At 42.4% G+C, this 27,610-nt stretch overlaps 2 protein-coding genes across 5 annotated transcripts in view; one reads left to right on the top strand and one right to left on the bottom strand.

The window, feature by feature from the left end:
- LOC127417145 (guanine nucleotide-binding protein G(o) subunit alpha-like) overlaps positions 1 to 1,848 on the bottom strand; it is a 130,496-nt gene extending 128,648 nt beyond the window's left edge. For 2 of the 4 annotated variants that reach the window (XM_051656873.1, XM_051656872.1), the window contains exons 1-2: positions 1,121 to 1,848; positions 913 to 955 (exon numbers count right to left, since the gene is read on the bottom strand). In XM_051656873.1, coding sequence (XP_051512833.1) covers positions 913 to 955; positions 1,121 to 1,238 — 161 coding nt within the window. In that variant the 5' untranslated portion in view covers positions 1,239 to 1,848. The remainder of the gene's footprint in view (positions 1 to 912; positions 956 to 1,120) is intronic. The other 2 variants (XR_007893231.1, XM_051656870.1) reach the window with 2 other exon arrangements.
- Positions 1 to 27,610, top strand: part of LOC127417146 (leukotriene B4 receptor 1-like) — a 186,118-nt gene that overhangs the window by 102,840 nt on the left and 55,668 nt on the right. The window lies entirely within an intron of this gene.

Here is a 27,610-nt window from a genome sequence, read left to right as displayed (position 1 = left end):
AGTAGAAGCCAATGTTTTGCGTTCGCATATGGCGCTTTTAATTGTTTTCTATGTAAACATGCGTTTGATGGACGTTTGCAGTGTCTCGCGCAGGAGCGCCGCGTTTTCAGACACCATTGCCAGTTAAACTGCAGTTAGAACTTCAAATGTCGCCTCTCGAGACACCTGCGTTCTGCTCTGTCCTTTGCGCTGCGTCGAGTTTTTAGCGCAAGAACGCGTTCGGTGTGAACGGCCCCTGAGACTAGGAAACACGGTTCCCCAATTTCAGCACCATTTTCCTGAACAGCACACCGCTAGTGGCTCTTCCACCCAAACCCAAGAATCTGATCTGCTGCAATAGGCATATATAACAATATAAGGAACATAACGTCACGGCTAAAGTGTAACAGCACGCTCATATCTTAACGTCAAGAGAAAATATGGCGGACCTAAGAATTCGCCATCAGGCAATAGAGGGTGTGTGTGTGGGCGGGTTTGGGTGGTTTACGGGGACATTTTTTTAGGTTACAAACTGGTAATTACAAGGGTATTATGCAACAAATGTGGTTTATTAGTAAATTTCTAGTGTCCCCATAATTGAAATCGCTTAAAAAACATAGGCCTTCTACATGATGTTTTTTTTTTTTTTTTTTTTTTTTTTTTTTTTTAATGTAAAAATGCAGAAAGTTTTTTGTGAGGGTTAGGTTCAGGGGTAGGGTTAAGGGATAAAATCTATAGTTCGTACAGTATAAAAATAATTACGTCTATGAAGAGTCCTCATAAGGATAGCCGCACAAATATGTGTGTGTGTGTGTGTGTGTGTGTGTGTGTGTGTGTGTGTGTGTGTGTGTGTGTGTGTGTGCGTGCGTGCGTGTGTCCAGTCTCATACAGTGCACATTGACTGATGGATGTCATTTAAAACACGACACTTACTTCATCTGTTTCACGATGGTACTTTTCCCAGATTCCCCAGCCCCTGTGGAGAAGAGACAGACACAAGGGATAAGATCGCCTGTCACAATGGAGAAATCCAACGATTCTCATTAATATATGTGCATTCATCGGATGAGAGACTGTGACACTGATAGTCTCCGAAATGTGTAGGATACAAACAGATTTGATAAGGTCCACTCCGTATTACCTAGCAGGAGCAATTTCACATCCTTAGCAGCCGTGACTCCGTCTTCTTTGAGGTTTTTCTCGATGGCTTTGCTCCTGTCCAGAGCCGCTCTTTCCTCTGCGCTCAGTGTACATCCCATTGTTAGATGAACTTGGGCTCTTCTTTATCTCCAAAATGGTCAGGGTGAGGAAACAGCGAGCAATCCTATATTTCCTCGGTTTTTCTTCCTTATCCCTCTCTAAGGCTGTCCCTATCCCTCTCTCTCTCACACACACACACACGCTCTCTCTCCCTGTCGGCGACTAGCTAGAGCATTAAATCCCGCAAAAGACAACGTTGGGCTGGAACATAGGACTGTCTCCGTCTCTAGCGCGCGCTCTCACGGTCTCTGGAGCGGGGTCGTGGTGCTTGGTTCTCGGGCTGGGGGGGTCTCTACTGGGCGGCGGCGGCGACTGCGAGCGCTGGCATCTTCAGCGTGCTCACAATGGAGGTCAGTATGAAGAGAGCTCACTGGGCTCGACACTCTCAGACAAACTCGCTGACGTCAGGAGCAGAGAGAGAGGGAGCGCGCGCGCGCGCGCGAGCATGCTCGAGCGAGCATTCAGTTCGCGCACCGTTAAGTACAGCTAGATTTATACCGTTATCTGCCATAGCCTGAAGATATACACACGCTTCTCTTTTTTGTTTCGCGAGACGCACACGCGTTTAGACGGTGTTTATGTGGGATTATGTGGAATCTGTCGGTGTTGTGTTCGTTGGGCGAAGAGAATGGGGCTTATGGTTGAAGCACGGTTGATTTAAAACCGAAAACAGAAAGGTGTGGCCACTTGCCTAGTGTTGACAACCTGTAACAGCAACACCAACAGACAAGAAATCCGATGAGGGAATGAAAAATATTTAGATTGGCATGCATACTGTAGCTGTTGACAAAACATTCTAATTGCAAATTTCAAGAGAGTCTTATTTTATTTCAATTATATGTAATTGATAAAAAAAAAAAACCCGAATTATTAAAATAAAATAGATTTAATGAAGTCACAGATTATGGAGATCATTTAAATAAAAAATGTACAGTAACATATTAAAAACTCTATTTATTCAAATAAATGAAATTTGATAAAGGCAAAAATTGTTAAAATTATTTAGATTGTTAAATTGATTAAAAAAAATCAAATTATTCGAAAAAATACGTTTGGATAAAGTCACAAATATAAAGTAAGGATGTCTGATTCATTGTCTTATTGTATTTTAGTAGCAACTGTTCAAAAAGTAGTAAAACTGACAGCACACAGTATAAATCACTGTGTGTGTGTGTGTGTGTGTGTGTGTGTGTGTGTGTGTGTGTGTGTGTGTGGGTGGGTGGGTGGGTGGGTGGTTAGTGTGTGAATAAAATAAATTCAATTTCTGTATCACTAATACTATTAACAATAGCAACCATTTGAATGATTTACACCTTCATATTATTGACAGTCAGACCGTTGTGGCTTTGTTGATTTGATTTGATTTGATTTGTGAAGGAACGGGAGGGTAACAGAGAGACTTAGAGAATGAGGCAGAAAAGAGGGATTGAATCTTTGAATCTGGCAGTGGATATCCACCCACACTCCGTTACAAAGCAGTTCGCCTGGCTTGTTTCAGCGTTCATAAGAATGCATAAAACCATTTACAGTATGTGCTCAATTTCAATACACATACATGTCATGTGAATCATACACAGTCATAAAATGTGTTATAATGACACAGTTTTATAGCTTCTTTAGTGCACTAGAGTCATGGGTAGCCTAATAAAAATTAGAGATGGAAGTAAGACAAGAGACTAAGATAAATTCTTCTCATTTCCTGTAAACCATTACCTGAAAGTGAAATCTGTATTTAGTTTGAAATGAAATGAAATGTCTTAGCTTTGCATTGCATGCAAAGCTAAGACAACAGAAGTTTAATAGAATTATGTATTCACGTCCAAACTCAAATTTTGAGAAAATTCTTAAAACACCTAAAACTGTACTGGTTTTAAGTAATAAAGTTAAGCTATGTAATATGACTAAATCAACCTGACTACATTAGGTTACATAACAAAAGTCCCTTTTAAGTCTCAGAGCAGGTAGACAAAACTGCACATAGTCACTTTCTACAGTGTATTTACATTAACAATAAACTGTTAACTTTGTGTAGTTGTGGTTGCAGCAAATACACACCATATTTTTTTCTGAAACATATAATGTTTGTTTACAGGTGAATATGTACCACTAAGTAACATTATCAAGTAAAAATGTGGTATAAAATGAGGAGGTGATCAAAAGGTCAGGGGTAATGGGGACATGACCCTTGATGCAACAATTTGTTTATAAATTGTAGATTTACTCATTGCAATGCCATTTTTAATTACAATTTATTACAAAATGATTATAAGGAGAATATAACAAGGAGAATCTATGATAAGCAGAATCTGTTGTTTCTGATGTTTCTGAAACAACATAGTCATGTGCATATCTTTGTCACTGAGTTCACATCCACTATCAGAAGCACTGAGTAGGAGGAATGGCACATTAGCTCAGGTCCTGAATTCTTTCTGTGGCCCTTACACAATAAATGCATCTGATATGATGCAAGAGTGTCAGGGAAGCATGCAAGCAGCATCATGAATTAATAGGAAAGAGTCTGCAATAGTGATGGTGAGACCTGTTAAAACTCTGAAGATGACTATATTATCATAAATTAATATAAATCTAATTCGATCTAATGTGATTGGACAAAGACCTGTTTATGGAGAGAATTTTTTGTACTCATGCAAGAAAGGATGAAAAAATCTAGGAAATGACAGAAAGTGAAAATGGACAAAGAAAGAGTTTACCAAATGACGCAGCGAAACAGAATGGGTAATGCAACATCCTCAATGCTCACAAAGTCCTTTCTCTCTCATTCTCTCTTTATGTCTCTATCTCTTCTTGGTAGTAATGCACATGATTAGCTGTAATGCAGTATGCTTGTGGTCATTATACCATAATGACTATCAGGATGTGGCCTATAAGAGAAGATCAGAGAAAATATAAAGGCGATGGTTGAAGAATAAGAAAAGCTTTCAGGCTACAAATTAAACACTACCAGTCAGAATTTAGTTTAATCGCCAAGTTTTCACTTGGCTTGTTATGTTGATGAGAAGATAAACAGCAACCAAATAAGCCTACAAGAGGGTATTCAGTGTAGTGGTACAGAGATTGGAAAGTATACAGAATTTGTGCTGGAATGCCCATGTGTTGAAATATGGAATCTATGAATTGCATTTAAGCACAAATAAATGTACAGGTAAATGGAGTGGCCTTTTTCGAAGATGTAAGGTGCTAGAGGCCAGCAAATGTGTTTTAGTGTCCAAAGTGCGATGAAAATTTGGCAGGAAAGTTGTTTAGTTACTGTAAATGTAATGTGAAGGATTGAAGGAAGAAACTGTTCTTCTATTATGCTTCTGAATCTTTTCTGACAGAGTATTCCTCAAAAAGACTCTTTTTGACTGACTTTTGGCTGAGCAAAAGATGTTTTGAAGCCTTCTGTCTCCCTTGCACTGACTGACCCCTTTCACTTGATGATTGCCTTGTAGAACTGGACCATCAAATCCTGCGTCAAATTTAATTTCCTCAGCTGTAGCAGAAAATAAATCCTCTGTTCAGACTTTTTGACAGTAGAGTCAGGGTTCGCCTTCCATTTAAGGTCCTGTAAGATTATGGTGTGCAAGACCTAGAAGTTTCGATTTTGGTCACAGTCAAGTAACTGACAGGAGCTGAGGCTTAAAAACTCTGTTGAAGTCTTTTTTTTTTCTTCTTCTTTTTTTTATCCCCTTTTCTCCCAATTTGGAATGCCCAATTCCCACTACTTAGTAGGTCCTCGTGGTGGCGTGGTTACTCACCTCAATCTGGGTGGCGGAGGACAAGTCTCAGTTACCTCTGCTTCTGAGACAGTCAATCCACGCATCTTATCACGTGGCTCATTGTGCATGACACCGCGGAGACTCCCAGCATGTGGAGGCTCATGCTACTCTCCGCGATCCACGCACAACTTACCACGTGCCCCATTGAGAGCAAGAACCTCTAATTGTGACCACAAGGAGGTTACCCCATGTGACTCTACCTTCCCTAGCGACCTGGCCAATTTGGTTGCTTAGGAGACCTGGCTGGAGTCACTCAGCACACCCTGGATTTGAACTCACGACTCCAGGATGGTAGTCAGGGTCAATACTTGCTGAGCTACCCAGGCCCTCCAGCTCTGTTGAAGTCTTAATCATCTCTACAGACTTCAAGACTTCAACCAGCTTGATGTGGCTCAAACCAAAATACCCAGTGTGACTAGTTTCCTGTTTGCATGCAAATCTGTTGCCATCATCAAGAGATCTGAGGTGGTTTTAAACTTGTCTCTACAACACAGTCTTAACTTCAGTGCCACTTGTGGAACTTTTAATGATCATTGTTTGTTAAGTCATTTAAAATAAAATTAGGCCAGTGCTCGGGCTATTGTTTGGCTGGATAGTACCATTAAGATTCCTGTAATCAGAAAACAGGTGATCTAATTTTGACCCCCTCTACTGACAATATTTATACAGTCAGGCATTTTGGTTTCCCTCCTTGTCACTCTCTGTTCAAAAAGCACTTCAAAGAAAAATACATCTTACTTGAGTACTTGCATCTTGACTAACTGCAACAAATTACAAAAAGAATAGTATCATCCTTATAGTTGTTGTTGAGATGCCATGTACAATGCAACTAGCCATTTTTCCATTTTGAAGAGAAATAATGCTTCAGTACAAAAAAAAAAAAAAAAAAACAAACTCTCAAGCAAAAAAAATTAGTATTATTTTATAGGTTCTTTTTCTCTTTTTTTCAACCAACTGTTGAGAACTATAGAAATAATTTACTCTCTCAGGAGATAAACATTGCTCTCGCAAGTGTATCCCTTTACCTCCTTCTTCTTTAACCTTTTGTTTAAATGAGCTCCACCGGGTGCCCTTGACAGTGATGAGCACCAGGTGACAGTTTCATCAGTTGTCCTAGCAATTCTCTGCACACTAGAGTGTCCTTTACCAAAGGGCTGTTTTGTATGATATTACCATGAGCCAGAAAACTCATAATTCTATAGATAAAACATCCACACAGACAGCTAAAGTAAATGTTCTATAATAAACGACATCTGAGAGACAATATACAATATTTCCAATACGTAATATATTAAATACATAAAACATCCACACTGACATATACAAACACAAGTCACTGCATTTAGGTAGACAACTCAATTCAAGCTAAAGACAATGGATAAATAAATGAATTTAAAAATCCTTTTTTTTATCTCAACATGTTGACATAAAATCATCTTTTAATTTAATTTGAGACAGGCAATAAGCAGTTTCACTGCTGTTTTGCAGTATGAAACTGATAATAATCTTCGTGTTGTACTTTTTTGAAATGTGTAGTAAATAGAAAGTACTTTTTATGAACAGGACTATGAAACCCAAGAAAATCAGTTACTATAGCTTTGGCAGACAGATTCATGACTCCCTCTAAAACTGTTGACTTTCAGTTGCTTCAGAGTAATTCCATCAGAGGACATTACGTCTTTCTGTGAAGCAAAGCCATATTCAGTCTGTGTTCCTAGACCAGTTGAACCACAAGTCATAATGGTTAGGACTTTACCTACTGGTTCAGCTTTTATCTGAAACTCACCATTTCTTTCCTGCACATGTCTCCTCTAGAAGAGTGGGGGTGGAAAAAGAGCTTATGATACAAAGAAAGCACATAAAATACAGAGAACGAGAAACAGAGAGAGAGAGACCAAAAAGGTGTGCAGCAACACATTGGAAGATGTATTCACACTATTCACACAGGAGCTCACAGGCCACATTAAAAACTTTTCATCAATATACAGTACATTATTTCATTTCATCATGAAGGAAGACACTAAGCAAAAGCAAGACATATTGAAGAACAGAGTAATAGTTATAACCTATACTGTGTGTCAAAATATCAAATTGATTGATTTATGACGTGATTTATGCTGTTGTGTCGATGTAGTGACACTAGGGGTCACTCTTGGGAGACAGAGACACCTCTGGTCTTTGATAAAAGGCCAATGAAAATTGGCGAGTGGTATTTGCATACCACTCCCCCGGACATACGGGTATAAAAGGAGCTGGTGTGCAACCACTCATTTAGGTTTTATGCTGAGGAGCCGATATAAGGTCCAGCCATTTCAGCGGGTAGTTCAGCATTGTGGCAGGAGGGACACAACGTCTCGTTCCCTCCATCAGGGAACGGAGGTTACACAAGTAACCATGACGTTCCCTATCTGTCACTCACTCGACGTTGTGTTGATGTAGTGACACTAGGGGTCCCTATACGAAATGCCACAATTGGCTGAACTGTGTTTCGTGAACTGGCGGTGTGTGGTGGGCAGACTACTGTGTGCCTCATAGCCAGTACACCAGGTCGACACGTAACCTCCCCCAACATAGTTATGAGTGTCGAACGGCCCTTTGGGGACAAGTCGACTACTCAAGGGATAGAGACAGGCTTAACCCAGTCATGCCCTCTTTTCCCCTTCTCTTTTTCCACTCCCTAAAAAAGAAGGGGGATTATCCGACTGGGCCGCCAGGTCTAGTTGGGGGGTGTCCCTCCCAAGGGGAAGACACCGCGTAGACCACACCTTGCCCAAAGAGAGGGGGGAATATTTAAGTGGAAGAATACATCACATGGTCTTTCCAACCATATGGAGAGTCTTCAAGGTAGATCCTACCCAATGGGGGAGGAGTTACTACAAACATGGAGACTGGGGCAGAGAGGCTCTGCCCAAGGAAGACGCAGTTTGCCAACAGGGAAACAAATTAGCGAAAGATATATATCGTATGGGGTTAGCCTTACAGGGAACCGCCACATGCGGAGCACCTACCCCAGAACAGGGCTCTTAGTTAGCACGTGTACTGGGCCGGCAATCACGTGTACCCGACTGCCACAGGGCTCGGAGGAAGTCAACCAGGGAACAAAATTTGTGAACACTACTGGGAATTAATGGCGCATGTCTTCAGCTCAAAAGGTGGTGGAAGGCGCAATGTGCAAGCGATACACCTGGCTGGCTATCCCGGGCTTATCCACTTGTATTGCGTGCCACTACCTGGGATGAAACCGGTTCCACCCAGAGGTTGTAGAACCTTGCAAAGGTGTTGGATGTTGCCCAGCCTGCTGCTCTGCAAATGTTTGTTAGAGAGGCACCCCTGGCCAGGGCCCAGGAGGCCACTACACCCCTGGTAGACTGGGCTAGCCAGTGGGCAATCCTCTGCTTGGAGACAGTGCTTCCTTTCCGCTGTGAACCAAAGCAGACAAAGAGCTGCTCAGAGATCCTATGTACACCTTCAAGGTGGAAGGGGACAGCCTCCCTTCCAACCTCTCCTGCAGGAAGGAAAGCACTGATCCGACTGCGCATCTCTGGGGATCTTCCCGTCCGGAAGAACACCACTTAGCGAACAGACGCCACTTAAAGGCATACAGGCACCTCGTAGAGGGGGCCCCAGCCTGAGTGATCGTGTCTAGCGTGAGGTCCGAGAACCATGTCTGGGTGGGCTAATAGGGTGCTACAAGGACGACCTGCTCCTCGTTCTCCCTGACCTTGCACAGGGTCTGTGCAAGTAGGCTCACTGGGGGAAACGCATATTTGCGCATGCCAGGGGGCCAGCTGTGTGCCAGCGTGTTTATGCCGAGGGGGGCCTCGGTCAGGGCATACTAGAGCGGGCAGTGGGGAGGATTCTTGGGAGGCGAACAGGTGCACCTGTGCCTGTCTGAATCGACTCAGCTAGACCACCAGAGGGTGGAGTCTCCACTCTCCCCTGAGGGTAACCTGTCGTGACAGCATGTCCGCTGTAGTGTTGTGGTTGCCCAGGATGCGAGTGGCTCGCAGCGACTTGAAGTGCTGCTGACTCCAGAGGAGGAGACGGCGGGCGAGTTGTGACATACAATGAGAGAGCAGACCGCGTTGGCGGTTGACATATGCTACCATTGCCATGTTGTCTGTCTGAACTAACACATGCTTGCCCTGGATCAATGGCCGAAACCTCCGCTGGGCAAGCAGAATTGCCAAAAACTCGAGGCAGTTGATGTGCCAATGCAGTCGCGGGCCCGTCCACAAGCTGGCGGCTGCGTGACCGTTGCAAACAGCGGCCCAGCCCGTTTTGGAGATGTCCGTCGTGACCACGATGCGCCTGGAGACCAGTTCTAGGGGAACTCCTGCCCGTAGAAACGAGAGGCCGGTCCAAGGGCTGAAAAGATGGTGACAGACCGGCGTGATGACCACGCGATGTGTCCCACGGTGCCATGCCCATCTCAGGACTCGAGTCTGAAGCCAGTGTTGAAGCTGTCTCATATGCATCAACACGAGCAGGGTGGCCACCGCTGAGGATGCCATATGCCCCAGGAGCCTCTGAAAAAGTTTCAGTGGAACCTCTGTTTTCTGTTTGAACGCCTTCAAACAGACCAACACCGACTGGGTGCGCTCCTTCGTGAGGCATGCTGTCAAAGAGACTGAGTCCAACTCCAAACTGAGAAAAGAGATGCTCTGAACCGGGAGGAGCTTGCTCTTTTCCCAGTTGACCCGAAGCCCTAGTCGGCTGAGGTGTGGGAACACCAAGTCCCTGTGTGCGCACAACATGTCCCGAGAGTGAGCTAAGATTAGCCAGTCGTCGAGATGGTTGAGAATGCAAATGCCGACCTCCCTTAGCGGGGCAAGGGCTGCCTCTGCGACCTTTGTGAAAATGCGAGGGGACAGGGACAGGCCGAAAGGGAGGACCTTGTACTGATATGCCTGACCCTCAAATGCAAACCGCAGGAAGGGTCTGTGTCGTGGAAGGATCGAGACGTGGAAGTACGTGTCCTTCAGGTCTACCGCCACGAAGCAATCTTGATGCCAGACACTCGCCAGAATGCGTTTTTGCATCCATATCTTGAACGGGAGTCTGTGTAAAGCCCGGTTCAGTACTCGCAGGTCCAAGATTGGCCGCAACCCACCGCCTTTTTTCGGTACGATGAAGTAGGGGTTGTAAAACCACTTCTTCATCTCGGCTGGAGGGACAGGTTCTATCACACTCTTCCGTAGGAAGGTAGTGATCTCTGCGCAAGGTAGCAGCATTTTCGTCCATCACCACGGTGAAGTGGACACCGCTGAACCTGGGCGGATGCCTGGCGAACTGAATCGCATAGCCGAGTCGGACGTTCCGGACCAGCCATCACGACGGATTGGAAAGTGCAAGCCACGCATCCATGTTCCGCGCAAGGGGGACCAAAGGGACAACGTCGTCGGAAGTACCGGCAGGTGGGGCCTTGCGGCGGGGCAGAGCTCGAGGTGCCACACCATGTCGTGGCCGTGCTGAGTCTAGGGACATTGAAGCACTTTCCTGGCTCCTTGTGACCACCCCCGGAACAGCCTGGGATGGGGGAGTAAGAGGCCTGTCCTCGTGACCAGTGGAGACTGTCACATCGGGGCGGATTTGTGCCACAACAGAGTGGTGGACTGTGGTCGTGATGATGGCCGTGCACACCGGATACGTGACCCAGGGAACAAGGAAACCGCTCTTGCAGAACTCTTGAGTACTGCAGCCACTTGGGCATGCAGCGCAATTAAATGCAAAGGTAACAAAAAGATGGAGAGATCTGCTTACCAGCTCCAGAGCAGCGGGTTTCGTCATCCCTGGGTCACCCGTCTCAAGGGCGCTTTGAAGCCTTTCGCGGGTTCTGGGCAGCGCGAGACGGGTGGCGTCTGCTTCCTGCGGTGGGCTCCATGCCGGGGCCGGGCCGAAGGGGCGGGATGCGGCGGAGCCAGTGCAGTCATTGCAGAGGGATGCCCTTGGCGACGAGCAGATGGGGTGCGGGATCTTGAGCTGCGCTGGGGCAGGATATGCCGGATAGCCTCCGTCGACTGCTCCACTGTCGAGAACTGCTGGGCAAAGTCCTTGATGGTGTCACCGAATAGGCCAGCCTGGGAGATGGGGGCAGCAAGGAATCGTGTCCTGTCGGCCTCACCCATCTCGACCAGGTTGAGCCAAAGGTGGCGCTCCTGGACCACCAATGTGGACATCGTCCGCCCGAGAGACCGCGCCATGACCTCCGTCGCTCGGAGAGCGAGGTCAGTCGCCGAGCGCAGTTCCTGTATCAACCCCAGGCGGAACTACCCTTGTGCAGTTCCTTTAGCGTCTTGGCGGACTTGCAGGAGAGCCATGGCGTGCGGGGCAGAGGCGGCTTGTCCAGCGGCACTGTAGGCCTTGGCCGTTAGAGACAACATAAAACTACAGGCCTTGAACGGGGACTTTGGGCACCCACGCCAGGTGGCGGCGCTCTGTGGGCATAGGTGCACCGCGAGTGCCCTTATTCATCAGGGGATTGCCGAATAGCCCTTGGCTGCCCCACCATCGAGGGTAGTGAGGGCGGGGAAGCTGAAAAGATCGGGACCGGGCAGTAAAAAAGTGCCTCCCACGACCTTGCCAGCTCTTCATTCACTTCCAGGAAGAAAGGAATGGGGACGGGGCGTGGCTTTGAGTGGCGCCGCGAGCCCAGGAACCAATCATCGAGCCGCGAGGGTTCAGGAAGAGCGGAGGGTTCCACTCTAGCCGACGCTCGCGACTGCCCGGGAAAGCATGTTTTCATCTCCGCGTCAGCCTGTGACTGGGCAATCATCCCCAAAGGGAGAAGCCCAGCTGAGGCTTCCGCATCCAACTGGTTGAGCCCGCTCTCCGATGCTGCACTCGAGAGCTCATCACTTTCGCGGGCTCCGAATAAGAGGTCGAACTCGCCGTGAGACGAGCCGGCGGACTCATCCGGAAGCCCGATCGGGGCAGACGAGCGTGCTGGAGAATGGGAGGTCCGCGGGGGGATACCCGGCAGAGGCGGTCCCATTGGGGTCCCCAAATCGCCCCCAGTGCTAGCCACGCTGGCCTCATACCCGTGGGTAAAAGGACCAAGGCAGGGAGCCTCTAGGGTGGCTTGCTTTCTTATGAAGGTGAGCCACAACCGCATCGTTGCCATGGACATGTCCTCTCAATGAGTACATGACCATCCACGAATGCTGTCTCCGCGTGAGCAGTGCCCAGACACGAAAGACAGTGATCGTGACCGTCAGAAGGCGAGAGATAACGAGCGCAACCAGGAATAACACACAATCGGAAAGGCATCTTTAAAAAGACGCATCTTTAAAAAGACATTCCGTGTGTGCCACTCTTTTAGAGAAAAATACTCTTTTAGAGAAATATACTCTTATTTCTGCCGAAGTGCTCAGGGGTATTCTCTGCAGTGCACCAGTGCAGAGGAGGGAGAAGCCGCTGAAATGCGCTGTCAGATCCAGCAGATGTGAATGAACAGTCGTGGGAATTCAGCTCAGTGAGCATGACCGTTCAGCTCCGAAGAGAAAATTTGAATGAGTGGTTGCATACCAGCTCCTTTTATACCCGTATGTCCGGGGGAGTGGCATGCAAATACCACTCGCCAATTTTCATTGGCCTTTTATCAAAGACCAGAGGTGTCTCGGGCTCCCAAGAGTGACCACTAGTGTCACTACATTGACACAATGTCGAGTGAGTGACAGATAGGGAACAAAATGTTAGCTTGACAAAGTTTCTTCATGAAGATGTGGATTTTGTGAAATGTGATTTCTCAATGTCTGGTAATCGTTTGTACAAAGTGGTGTGTCTGCATTCCCATGGGAAAATGTTTTGGCCAAATGTTTTGCTGTGTTTTTATGATTAACATTTTTATTTATTAAACACAGGAAAACAAAACATAATTATAAATACACAAAATCAACTTTAACACCCACTACCACCCCTCCTCCTCCCCAACCCCAACCCCACCCCACCCCAAACCTCAACAAACATCTCTGTGGTCTTAGATGAACACATATAGAAGAATACAAAAACAAAAACCAAACAACTAAAAGAGGAAAAAATATAATAATAATAATAATAATAATAATAATAATAATAATAATACATATATATACAAATATAAAAAACACACACACTGACAATTACCCCTCTCTCTCCACTATTCCACCCGAGAACCCTCCAAGAATGCTAAATATCCACCCCATTTTCCCACAAACAGATCCGGATTCCCCAGTCTTCTATAAGACCCCTCCTCTAAGGCCGCCACTCTCCCCATCTCCGAGCACCATTCCTGAAACGGCGTTGCTCCAACCGACTTCCAACCCCTCAAAATCACCCGCCTGGCGACCATAACATAGGTCAGGACCCAATCCTCCACATGTTTATTCTCCACATTAATTTCTGCCCCATCTCCCAAAATACAGAGTCTGGGGCAAAATGAAACCCAAGTACCCAAGACCCCACATACAAAATTCTGAACTCTCAACCAAAACCCCTGGATCTCAACTCACCTCCAAAAAACATGGGTTATATCTCCATCCTCCGATTGGCATCACCAGCAGATAGGTGTGTCTTTAAGACTAAGCCTATACAGTCTAGAGGGGGTCCAATAGAATCTATGTAAAATCTTGAACTGAATAAGGCAAACTCTTGCATCTCTAGATACAGACTTGACATTTTTCAGAATCTTAGTCCACACTCCATCCTCCAATACCAAATCCAAATCTTTCTCCCATAATCTCTTAATAGAAGTTAAGGCTCCGTCCCCCATACTCTGAATTAACAGGGAGCAGTACACTGATGCCTCATGACCTTTTCCAAAAGCCGCAATCACCTCACGCAAAGCATGTGCCTCCATAGGGGGATGTGTGCTACTCCCAAAAATAGTACAGAGTAGATGGCGCAATTGTAAATATCTATAAAACTGAGGTCTGGGGATCCCAAAATGTTGGACCATGTTTTCAAATGATCTCAACACTCCACTTTCATATAGGTCACCGAGTGTAGCAACCCCCCTCACAATCCACTCTGGCCAGCAGAAAGGGGACTTGCCAATACGTAATCTTGGGTTCTGCCATATACTCGAGGCAACATTTAAATAAGTGTCCAATTTAAAAAATCTGGACACTTTAGTCCATACCGAGTGTAAATGCGAAAAACAGGGTGTAACTTAACTTTTCCAATTAGTTTGATAGAGATGCTTTGTAATGGCGAAATAGGGGCAAGAATTGCCTGTTCAATAACAAACCAGGGAGGGGCTCTCTCAGGTGGAAGTGACCAATGAGCCAAATGTCTGAGACTGAACGCATAGTAATAAAACAAAATCTTGGGTAGGCCTAGCCCTCCTTTGTCTGTCGGCCTATGTAACTTATTAAAATGCAATGTGGGACATTTACCATTCCAAATGAAGGACTTCGCTATGCTTTCAAATTCCTTGAAATAAGAGAGGGGGACATCTACAGGGAGCGATTGTAGCAGGTAGTTAAATTTTGGAATACAATTCATTTTAATAACATTAACCTTCCCAATTATCGATAAATGTAATGAAGCCCACCTGCTGACATCGCTCGAAAACCTTTTTATTAAAGGGTCAAAATTAACACTAACTAAATCAGACAAATTTGCTGGGAATAAAATCCCCAAATACTTAATGCCCTGTTTGGGCCACTGGAAGGCACCCGGCTGAAAAGCCGTTACTGGGCAGTATGCTGTCAAAGCCAAAGCTTCGGATTTAGCCCAACTGACTTTGTATCCTGAGAACTTGGAAAAGGAATTAATAATTCTGTGGAGGCAAGGCAAAGATCTAGTAGGTTCAGAGACAAATAATAAAATATCATCTGCATAAAGCAGAAGCTTATGCGGCACACCTCCTGCCACCACCCCTGGAAAATCATCCTCCTTTCTTATCGCAGCTGCTAATGGTTCCAGTGCAAGACAGAACAATAATGGGGAAAGAGGGCAACCCTGCCAAGTGCTCCTATTCAAAGTAAAATAATCTGAGATTAATCAATTTGTTTGTACCGCTGCTACAGGGTGTCTATAAAGTAACTTAATCCAACCAATAAATGTACTCCCGAACCCGTACATTTCCAAAATCTTAAAAATTTAATCCCATTCTACCATATCAAATGCATTTTTGGCATCAAGTGAGATGGCAGCGATTGGAGATTGATCATTCGCTACTGACCACATGATATTGATGAGACGCCTGATGTTATCAGAAGAGCTGCGGCCCTGAATAAACCCCACCTGATCTATATGTATAAGAGATGTCATAACTTTACTTAATCGATTAGCCAAAATTTTTGACAATATTTTTACATCTAGTTGGATTAGGGAAATTGGACGGTAACTTTTACACTCACTTGGATCTTTGTCCTTTTTAAGAATCAGACTGATCTGGGCTTGTGTCATGGTTGGAGGAAGCTTTCCATTCTTTAATGATTCAGTATAAACTTCTAACAAAAGTGGAGCCAGTTCTGTAGCATAGGATCTAAAAAATTCTGCGGCAAAACCATCCGGCCCCGGAGGCTTGCTAGTAGGTAGAGACTTAATTACCTCGCCAAGCTCCTCCAAGGTAATCTCAGAATCAAGAGAGTTTTTTTGCTCAATCGTCAGTTTAGGAAGTTCTAATGGTTCCACAAAGTTTCTAATATCTTCATCAGTAGACGAAGACATGGAACTATAAAGATCAATATAGAACTCTTTAAAGGCATTATTAATATCAATGGCTGAGGTAAATATTTCACCACCAGCAGATTTCACTGAGGGAATGGTAGAAAAAGATTCTCTCTGCTTTATATATCCAGCCAAAAGCTTCCCTGCTTTGTCACCCAACTCAAAGTATGACTGTCTTGCCCTGAATAACCAAAACTCCACTTTCCACGACAAAATAGTATTATATCTATATTTCAATCGGGTCAATTCTCTGAGGCCATCAGCTGACATACGGTGCTTCAGCTCTGCCTCTGCACTTTTAATACTTCCTTCCAACTCCACAAGTTCTCGTGCTTTGGATTTTTTGATGAATGAGGCATACTGTATGATCCGGCCCCCAAGAACTGCTTTAAGTGCCTCCCAAGCCACGCCCACAGAGGATACTGAGGACCAGTTGGTCTCCATATAAACATTGATTTCAGTCTTTAACATTTGTTGGAAATCAGGATTTTGCAGAAGGGATACATTAAGGCGCCAACTATATGATTTCTTTTTCTCTAAGTGTGGCATCACCTCTAAACTCACCAGGGCGTGATCTGAGACTAAAATGTTTCCAATTGAGCAATCAACAACAAATGAAATTAGGGATTTGGATATAAAAAAAAAAAAATCTATTCTAGAATAAATCTTATGGACTGATGAAAAAAATTATAGTCCCTACCAGATGGGTTCAAAAGTCTCCAAATATCTATAAGACCAAGATTTTTACACATCCTGTGAAGCGTCAGTGTTGCTCTAGGGGGCTTACACACTTTTGCTTCACTATGATCAAGGACTGAATCCATCAAAAGATTGAAGTCTCCTCCCAATATTATATCATAAGGGGTGCCAGCGGTTTGCAACATCCCTTCAAGATCTATAAAAAAGCCCTGATCATCAGCGTTAGGTGCGTAAATATTAGCCAAAATCAACCTTTGCCCTTGATTTTCAACTAGAACAATAATTACTCTTCCTAATTTATCTTTAATCTGTTTGAGACATTTGAATTGTAAATGTTTATTAAACAATATATTGACTCCCTTGCTCTTACTTGTGCCAGCACTAGAGAAAGCATATCCACCCCATGTCTTCCCCAATTTTTCAGCTTCCTGCGGGGAGAGATATGTTTCTTGAAGAAACACTATATCATATTTCTTACGTTTAAGAAAATAAATAACCTTCCTTCTTTTTATGGGGTGCCCCAAACCATTCACATTCCATATGGAGAGAGATAGTACACTTATATTAACAACTGACATATTGATATAATAGAAAAAATAAATTGTGTGCCAAAAACAAAATTATGAAGATCACATTCCCCATTAGTGAAACAATCAACCCCCGAGCATCCCCCCGAACAAAACAAACAGAAAAAAGAAAAACGTGCGCATTAACCCCGCGCACGACAGCGCCAACTGGCGACAATCCCTCTAAACTCAAAAGGTCCATGAACGCCCACGAGTCCCCATGACAACTTTGCCAACGGATTGCTCAATTTAATTACATAACAGAAAATACTTGAAAATACTTTGTGAAATAAACCCAGTCAATAGGAAGAATAAACACAAAGAACATGTAGATTCATTCACAGAACTGTCTCAAAGGTGTGATCTTCCACAAAACAAATTCCAGCTGATATAAAACCATTCAGAATCCTCGGACAGACAAACGAATGTTCAGTGAGCCGGCTGTTATGAGTTCAACGGATGATGTAATCATTCCAATGTCATTCAAATCATTAAAAAAAAAAAACTCAACAAAACAAACCACAGCCAGCAGGAGCAATAAGCACGAAGAATGAACAGATGAATCAACAGCTGTTCCAAAGGAATGTTATTCAATAGAACAAGCTCCAGCCGCTAGGCGGAACCAATACAAAAAGAAACAAAACCGGCATCCCGGTTCCCCGGATGATCGAGTCAATTCACTCAGAGGCTGCATAAAAGTATATACCATGACTTACACAATCCGTCAGCTTTATAAAAGACATCCTTTGTGTGAGCATGTAGATATTTTGCGGTCATCCATAGTGTCCACTCTCAATCTGTCCGGGAACTTCAATGCAAAAGTTTCTTTAAGGAAAGTGTTATTCACAAAACAAGCTCCAGCCTCACGGCGGAGCCAACGCAAAAAACCGAAAATGTCGCCCAGCTTCCTCAAGAGTAAGTACAGTGAGTCAGGCCCACTCACATGAGAAACATCCAATGGTTTACTCAGACATTGATTCTATAAAATACATTGCCAGATTTGGACATGTGAATACTTTGTGACCGACCTTTGTTTCTATTCTCAGTTTGGCCGGAAACTTTAGAGCAAACGAGATCTTTTTCTGATGTAAGAGTTTCTTGCATTCCTTGAACCGATCGCGTTTCTCTCTTGTCGAACTCGCAAAGTCCAGGAACAAGAAAATATTATGGTTCTTCCAAGAAAGCTTCCCTTTGCTCCTCGCCTGGTGCAACACAAGATCTTTATCGGATGATCTCAGAAATCTGGCCAGAATCGATCTGGGCCTATCTCCCTCAGCAGATCTCCAAGCAGGGATTCTGTGAGCTCGCTCGATTTCCAGCTTGTGGCCTGTTATGTCGAGCAGACTCGGGATAAACTCGTCTAGGAATTTCACCATATCTTTGCCTTCCTCATGCTCAGGAATTCCAACAATTCGAACGTTATTCCTGTGGTTTCTATACTTAAGATCTTCAATCTTGTCAAGGAGATGTTCCAAATCAACTTTGGTCACGGGCAGATTAGCGGTTAATTTCCTCTCTGAAGATTCCAGAAAATCAATTCGTTTTTCAACATCAGTCACTCTTGTAGCTAACTCAGAGAATTTTGTTTCCATTGCCGTAATCGATCGACGTATTGCAGCAAGATCCTCCAAGTCAACAAGAATCTTCGTCAACATCACCGACATGTTGGACAACTGACGCTGGATTCCTTCTCCCGCCGCGCCATCCAAATCGAGTCCCCGGTCTGTAGGCCTGTCGGGGCTTTCATCCTGAACACGTAAGTGTCTTTTAATGTCTCCAGAGCCCGAGGATTTTGACTTCTTTGCCATGTTTTGCAACAAATGGCAAATGTGTAACTGGGTATATCAAATTTCACCAGATTATAACATGAGAATAATCAAAAATTCAGCAAAGTGCGCAGAGCTCGTCGCTCACACATCCGCTCCTTGCATGGCGTCACGTGACCTCCAATGCTTTGCTGTGTTTAGGAATTTTGTGTTTTAAATCTTTGATCTGATCCTCTCTGAAGTGACATCCTGCATACCTAAACAACAAAAAACAAAAACAAACGGCATGGTATGGTTGACAGTCCTTTTAAATTATTCAGACATAGGTTATACTATCAAATCTACCAAAATCGTTTTCAGTTCTAAAAGAGTTTTTATCAAAATATACATCAAATTAAATCACTTTTATTGTTACACAACCATATACACAAGTGCAATAGTGTGTGAAATTCTTGGGTGCAGTTCTGAGCAACATAGTAGTTGTGACAGTGATGAGACATATACCAATTTACAATAAACATCAGATATACAACACAATTTAAAATCTAATATACACATAATTACACACAACACAATATACAAATAATAACATACAATGTACAGTATACAATACACACAATATAGAATACACATTATACAATAAAAAAGTATATATAGTATATATAGAATGTACAGTAGGTTGTATTGTACTGTATTGACATTGAGGCTGTCGGTTGATAGTAAGTTGCCAGTGTGTTGTTAAGAGAGTATATAATATAATAATAATATATTTATGACAGTCCGGTGTGAGATATAAGAGTAAGAGTAATAAAGTGCAGTGCTGATGTATTTTGATCGTGGGAGATCAAGAGTTCAAAAGTCTGATTGCTTGGGGGAAGAAGCTATCATGAAGTCGGCTGGTGCGGGTCCTGATGCTGCGATACTGCCTGCCTGATGGTAGCAGTGAGAACAGCCCATGGCTCGGGTGGCTGGAGTCTCTGATGATCCTCCGAGCTTTTTTCACACACTGCCTGGTATATACAGGTGCATCTCAATAAATTAGAATGTCATGGAAAAGTTCATTTATTTCAGTAATTCAACTCAAATTGTGAAACTCGTGTATTAAATAAATTCAATGCACACAGACTGAAGTAGTTTAAGTCTTTGGTTCTTTTAATTGTGATGATTTTGGCTCACATTTAACAAAAACCCACCAGTTCACTATCTCAAAAAATTAAAATACATCATAAGACCAATAAAAAAAAAACATTTTTAGTGAATTGTTAGCCTTCTGGAAAGTATGTTAATTTACTGTATATGTACTCAATACTTGGTAGGGGCTCCTTTTGCTTTAATTACTGCCTCAATTCAGCGTGGCATGGAGGTGATCAGTTTGTGGCACTGCTGAGGTGGTATGGAAGCCCAGGTTTCTTTGACAGTGGCCTTCAGCTCATCTGCATTTTTTGGTCTCTTGTTTTTCATTTTCCTCTTGACAATACCCCATAGATTCTCTATAGGGTTCAGGTCTGGTGAGTTTGCTGGCCAGTCACGCACACCAACACAATGGTCATTTAACCAACTTTTGGTGCTTTTGGCAGTGTGGGCAAGTGCCAAATCCTGCTGGAAAATGAAATCAGCATCTTTAAAAAGCTGGTCAGCAGAAGGAAGCATGAAGTGCTCCAAAATTTCTTGGTAAACGGGTGCAGTGACTTTAGTTTTCAAAAAACACAATGGACCAACACCAGCAGATGACATTGCACCCCAAATCATCACAGACTGTGGAAACTTAACACTGGACTTCAAGCAACTTGGGCTATGAGCTTCTCCACCCTTCCTCCAGACTCTAGGACCTTGGTTTCCAAATGAAATACAAAACTTGCTCTCATCTGAAAAGAGGACTTTGGACCACTGGGCAACAGTCCAGTTCTTCTTCTCCTTAGCCCAGGTAAGACGCCTCTGACGTTGTCTGTGGTTCAGGAGTGGCTTAACAAGAGGAATACGACAACTGTAGCCAAATTCCTTGACACGTCTGTGTGTGGTGGCTCTTGATGCCTTGACCCCAGCCTCAGTCCATTCCTTGTGAAGTTCACCCATTCTTGAATCGATTTTGCTTGACAATCCTCATAAGGCTGCGGTTCTCTCGGTTGGTTGTGCATCTTTTTCTTCCACACTTTTTCCTTCCACTCAACTTTCTGTTAACATGCTTGGATACAGCACTCTGTGAACAGCCAGCTTCTTTGGCAATGAATGTTTGTGGCTTACCCTCCTTGTGAAGGGTGTCAATGATTGTCTTCTGGACAACTGTCAGATCAGCAGTCTTCCCCATGATTGTGTAGCCTAGTGAACCAAACTGAGAGACCATTTTGAAGGCTCAGGAAACCTTTGCATGTGTTTTGAGTTGATTAGCTGATTGGCATGTCACCATATTCTAATTTTTTGAGATAGTGAATTGGTGGGTTTTTGTTAAATGTGAGCCAAAATCATCACAATTAAAAGAACCAAAGACTTAATTAATTTATAATTTAAATTTAATTAATTTTTATTTATTAATTAAATTTAATTAAACTACTTCAGTCTGTGTGCATTGAATTTATTTAATACACGAGTTTCACAATTTGAGTTGAATTACTGAAATAAATGAACTTTTCCATGACATTCTAATTTATTGAGATGCACCTGTATATATATGTCCTGGAGGGAGTGAACCTCACCTCCGATGATGTGTCTGGCAGTTCGCACCACCCTTTGCAGTGCTTTGCGGTTGTGGGCGGTGCTATTGCCATACCAGACGGAGATGCAGCCAGTCAGGATGCTCTCTACAGTGCAGGTGTAGAACCGTGTGAGGATGTGGTGGTTCATTCCAAATTTCCTCAGCCGTCTCAGGAAGAGGAGGCGCTGATGAGCCTTCTTCACAACGGCTTCAGTGTGGAAGGACCATGTTAGTTCCTCAGTGATGTGGATACCCAGGAACTTGAAGCTGTTGACTCTCTCCATTGGTGCTCCATTAATGGTGATGGGACTGTGTTCTCTATCTCTTCTCCTGAAGTCCACCACAAGCTCCTTTGTCTTACTGACGTTGAGGGAGAGGTTGTGCTCCTGACACCAGTGTGTCAGAGTGTGCACCTCCTCTCTGTAGGCTGTTTCATCATTGTCAGTGATCAGACCTACCACCGTCATATCATCAGCAAACTTAATGATGGCATTGGAGCTGTGTGTTGCCACACAGTCATATGTGTACAGGGAATACAGGAGTGGGCTGAGAACACAGCCCTGCGGGGCTCCAGTGTTGAGGGTCAGTGATGAGGAGATGTTGCTGCCCATTCTAACCACCTGGCGTCTGCTTGACTGGAAGTCCAGGATCCAGCTGCACAGCAAGCTGTTTAAGCCCAGAGCCCGGAGTTTCTCATCAAGCTTGGAGGGCACTATGGTGTTGAATGTTGAGCTGTAGTCTACAAACAACATTCTCACATAAGTGTTCTTTTTTTCCAGGTGGGAGAGAGCAGTGTGTATTGTAGATGCAATGGCATCATCAGTGGAGCGGTTGTTGCGGTAAGCAAACTGCAATGGGTCTAGTGAGGGAGGCAGCACAGAGCAGATGTAATCTCTGATTAGGCTCTCAAAGCATTTGCTGATGATCGGGGTCAGAGCAACAGGACGCCAGTCATTTAAGCAAGTGATTTTGGATTGCTTTGGAACAGGCACAATGGTGGACGTTTTAAAGCATGTGGGGAATACAGGTCAGACAAAGAGAGGGAAAGGTTGAAAATGTCCGTAAAAACACCAGTCAGTTGGTTCGCGCAAGCTCTGATGACGCGGCCTGGAATGCTGTCTGGACCCGCGGCTTTGCGGATATCCAAGAAATAGTTACTCAATGAATCTTTTGTACTGTATATCGGGGTTAATATTGTAAATTTTATGTCTGTGTTTCTTCACACAAAATTGCCTACTAAAAATAAACTAAAACAATCAATAATAGTCTAAAAAACAGCTACAACTGATGTAATTATTTCTTCTTCTTTTCGTTGTAAAAAGCAAGCTGAACTGATAATGTTTTTTTACTTCTCACCATGTGTTCTTTACTTCTGTAAGTGGTTAAATCGTTTATTTGGTATTAGGTAATAGCTATTTCCTACTAAAATGTTTTTACGATATTTATACATGTGTATTAATCAGTAGTCAATCTAAAAAGAGTTTATATTAAGCCGTAGTAAAAAACTAATTACCAATTGGTGTACATGTGTTTTTCATGCAGATAATTTGGGTACGCCTACCCACCACAACTCCACCCCATTTTAAATAGATTGTGGGTTGTATTTTGTTTTCTATAATCACTGTAGCGGCGTTCCCAATGAGGTTTGTGCACAAGACCACAACACGTAACATTACTCTTTTAAAATGGCATTTGTTTCAAAAGTATGTGTTGTTTGTACGATTGATTTATTTATAAAATATTAGAAATTTACAAGAAAAAGCTTACAGTTTGTAACATGATGATTAACAGGCTTTTAAAAATCTTGTGTGTATGCAATTCTGTTTAGTTGTTACAAAATGTAAAGATTATGTATAGTAAATTATTGTAGTAAATATGTCATTAATGTGATTGAGCTAATTGTGGTATGCAATATCTATACAAAACTTCCCTGATACATTATAAACTCTAATACACTTGGATGACTGCGTTAAGTGACTGTAGAACTTAAAAGTTAACTTTCTGAAAAAAATAAAAATAGATAACATCAAGCTTTATATAATCAATCAAAAGTGATAAAACATCTGAATAAGCTTTCTGTCATTTCATTCTGAATTGTAGGGCCTGTGTCCAGATTTCTGTGTAAACACGGATTACAAATGTAAAGAAGATATATTATGTCGACACAATAGCAAAAATAAAAGATAAACTCATCATAGAAAAAAAAAAAAGCCTTAATGAAGTTTTGTTATTTTAAAAATTGTATTCATATGCAACATTCTGTAGTTATATGTCACATATCATTAAACCCCAGAACTGTATTGTGATGTAAGTAATATTTAAATACTTAGATTTTACACTTATATTCAGATAGATAGACAATACTAAGAAGCAGTTGACCTGGAAGTTTGTTGGCTAATAAATGAAATATCATCTGGTACTATGGCAAATTCTTTTATTCCAGGTTTGGTGAAACTTTTATTGTGGTTCAGTCAACGTACGTGAAAGTTAATGTGTCTGTATGGCTTAACAACTTTACACATAAGAAAGATTAATCGCTGTGAATTTGATATTATAATGATACTTACCTTTAAAATGTGTATGTGTCAAAACTGACAGCTTTGTAAACTAGAAACAACCACAACATTTTAAAAAAAACAACTATTTACAATTGAGAATAACTCTTCAACAAACAAAAATCCATCTGTGCCAACAGAATATCTTTGTGAGTAAATGCAGTACTGTAAACTTGTTATTTAATCATTTATTGGTAGAAGTTTAGTTGTTTTCTTGAAATAAAAACCAGTACAGCTAAGATCCTGTAGTTAAGAACAGTTGGCATCACAGCAGTACACATTTTTTTTACTTGTACAAGTTTCTGAGTGTGTGTTTTGATCAAGGAATGAGTAAGTTAATACCAAAAACATGAATGTCAAAGTAAACTCAGCCTGTGTGTTTGTGTGTGACACCCCTCTGACTTAACAGTCCCATGAATGTATAGTTTCAGGGTAATAATTAGAGTTAGGATGCCTTATGTGTGTGTAACACAAGTCATTTTATTGTTTTCCAGTATGCTAGCATCCCATTTCTTTGTAATGTTCACACTTGAATTTACATGGGATTTTATGATAACTGTGTGCAGTATACTATAAAAAACTTTGAATTTTAACTATTGATTTTGCAAGTGATTACAAAAATCTTTCTGATCTTTAAAGTAATTATATTTAATTGTTGTCCTGTATTACAGAGGGTAATACTTTTTTAGCCACATATACTGTATACAGTGTGCCTTCATGGAGCACTTGATGGACAAAAATAAAGATGTTTTTTTTTCCTTTGCTTGTGTTCTCTTAATTAATATAGTCAGTACATTTACGATATAGGTAACATACACAAAAGAGCCTACGCATGTCATGTTATTATTATTCTTAATTATATCTCTGTTATTTGTAACATGACTAGTATTTGCTATACTGCCTGATCACTAAATCAGTGTTATCACTTTAACTACTGTACTAAAACTGTTTTAATTGATGTTTCAGTATGTGAAACTTTTCTTTGGAGATATTTGATTATTCAATTCTCAGTTTTTACAAACTAAACGTGAAAACATTTCTACTTTAGAGAACTATTTTAGTCTATTTGTTAAAGATGTTGCAAATCTGTTATACTTCTCTTGCTGATGTAAATTTTACACACCAGCTTATTAAAGACATGCATGTATCAAGTACAGAGCCATGATGAGTAATAAAATACATGTTAACAGAAACATATACCAGAGAAAACCAATGAACAATGTTTTAAAACAGTATAATAACATCTTGCTTTGAAGAAAAAAGAGGGGAAAAAAGACAATAAAAATCTTTGTTTCCCTGTTGGTAAACTGCGTCTTCCTTGGGCAGAGGCCCCTCTGCCCCAGTCACCATGCTTGTAGTAACTCCTCCCCCGTAGGGTTGGACCTACCATGGGACTTCTCCACATGGCATACTTCTGACAAAGCTCGGCAAAACCATGTGATGTATTTCCACTTAAATACCCCCCCGGGCGGGGTGTGGTCTCCGTGGTGTCTTCCCCTTAGGAGGAACACCCCCCCCGACTAGACCTGGTGGCCCCAGTCGGTTAATTCCCTTTTTTTGGGGAGAGGGAAAAAAAGGGGATAAGAGGCTATGACTGGGCTAGCCCGTCTCTATCTTTTGGGTAGTTGACTTGTCCCCAAAGGGCCGTTCGACACTCATAACAGTGTTGGGGGAGGTTACCTGTCAGCCTGGTGCGCTGGCTATGAGGCACACGGTGGTCTGCCCGTCACACACCGCCAGTTCACTTAACACAGTTCAGCCAGTTGCGGCGTTTCGTATAGGGACCCCTAGTGTCACTACATCAACACAACGTCGAGTGAGTGACAGATAGGGAATGTCCTGGTTACTTGCGTAACCTCCGTTCCCTGATGGAGGGAACGAGATGTTGTGTCCCTCCTGCCACAACGCTGAACTACCCGCTGAAATGGCCGGGACCTTGTCTCGGCTCCTCAGCACAAAACCTGAATGAGTGGTTGCATACTAGCTCCTTTTATAGCCGTATGTCCGGGGGAGTGGTATGCAAATACCACTCGCCAGTTTTCACTGGCCTTTTATCAAAGACCAGAGGTGTCTCGGGCTCCCAAGAGTGAGCCCCTAGTGTCACTACATCAACACAACATCTCGTTCCCTCCATCAGGGAATGGAGGTTACGCAAGTAACCCGGACGTTTTCTCCTCTTTGTTAAAAATAAAAATGTGAGACATTTTTTGTTAGAGCTATAGCTAAAATGAAATTAAATACATTATTGTAATTTAGTAAAATAAACCTGTTTGTTAAACTAATGCCAAACTTTATCTTTGTTAAACCATTTATTCATCATTTTAAAGTGAATATGTAAGCTGCTTTGTGGCTTTAGATGTATTGTTTTAGAAAGACATTTTCTTATCTTTGTTAAAAGTAAAAAGTGCAAGACACTTTTGTGTTAAAGCTACAGCTAAAATGAAATGAAATACAATGTTGAGCTAATGTTAAACTTTGTCTTTCTTACCCCATTTGTTCATCTTCTGTATAGTGACTATGAAAGTAAATTTTGCTGCACATCATCACATTTTGTTTTAGCATCATTGTTACACTGTATGCTCGAGAAAGCGACAGCAAATAATGTATGCCTACCTTGCAGAACACTTCTGTTGACAACGCCACTCTGATCCGTTCATCTATTATTATTAATTAACGGACCAAACACTAAAATTAAAATAAAATAGTCACATAACCTCTACACACTTCTAACAACAAATATATGAATACAAGAAAATGATCTTTATGTAAACTTACACAGTTGATCAATGCAGTCCAAGTTTTCACCGTCATCGACATTGAAATTGCATACACACAAGATTTTTAAAAGCCTGTTAAACATCAAGTTACAAACTGTAAGTTTTTTCTTGTAAATTTCAAATATTTATAAATAAATCAATCGTACAAACAACACATACACATACATTTTTGAATTTGAATTAGTTAGTTTTAGTTTATTTTTATTAGGCGATTTTAGGTCATTATGAAAACCTCCAGAGCACCATTTCAGTGTTTGTCCTTGTATGAAATACATTGAGAGAAACAGGCCAAGAAACTTGAGCTCTGGTACAAACCAACCAATTTTCCTTTGCTGTTCAATCAAGGCATATCTGCAAAATGTTTAGTGTTTTTAGAATTGTTATGGCAAGATCAGCACACTGATTGGACAGCAAATATTCTTCTCTGTCTTTTACAGTATTAATATTTAGGTTTCCTTCCCGATTTTGATTTATAAGAGCTCTGCCATTGAAAGAGATGTGAGTATATTGGACAAATTTCTTTCAAGGTTAAGTGCTAAAGTTTCAAAGTGAAACAGGTACACTGCATTACATATATGTGTACATATCAAAGATTCATAACACATGTGCATCATGAATGCACACATTTTAATAGGTGCTTTTTCCACCATCAGGCCAAACAGTTCTCGTTGTGGAATTGTGCCTTTCCTTGTCAATCTGGGCTCGTTGGCACAGTTAATTTTTTTTATTATGGCTGCAAAATAGACTGAATGAGCAAGCCAATCATAAGTCACCACGTTACTAAAGCCGTTGCACCAGCATGGTTCTCTGTCCTGAGCTGTACTGAGAATTTCGGGCCGGAATGGTTCGTAATAGTACCGTACTGATCCATGCTCAAATGGAAA

The sequence above is a fragment of the Myxocyprinus asiaticus genome, chromosome 26, assembly GCF_019703515.2.
Source record: "Myxocyprinus asiaticus isolate MX2 ecotype Aquarium Trade chromosome 26, UBuf_Myxa_2, whole genome shotgun sequence".
In the NCBI taxonomy this organism is placed as follows: domain Eukaryota; kingdom Metazoa; phylum Chordata; class Actinopteri; order Cypriniformes; family Catostomidae; genus Myxocyprinus; species Myxocyprinus asiaticus.
Note: the sequence above shows the minus strand (reverse complement) of the source record. Positions and strands in the feature narration are given on the sequence as shown.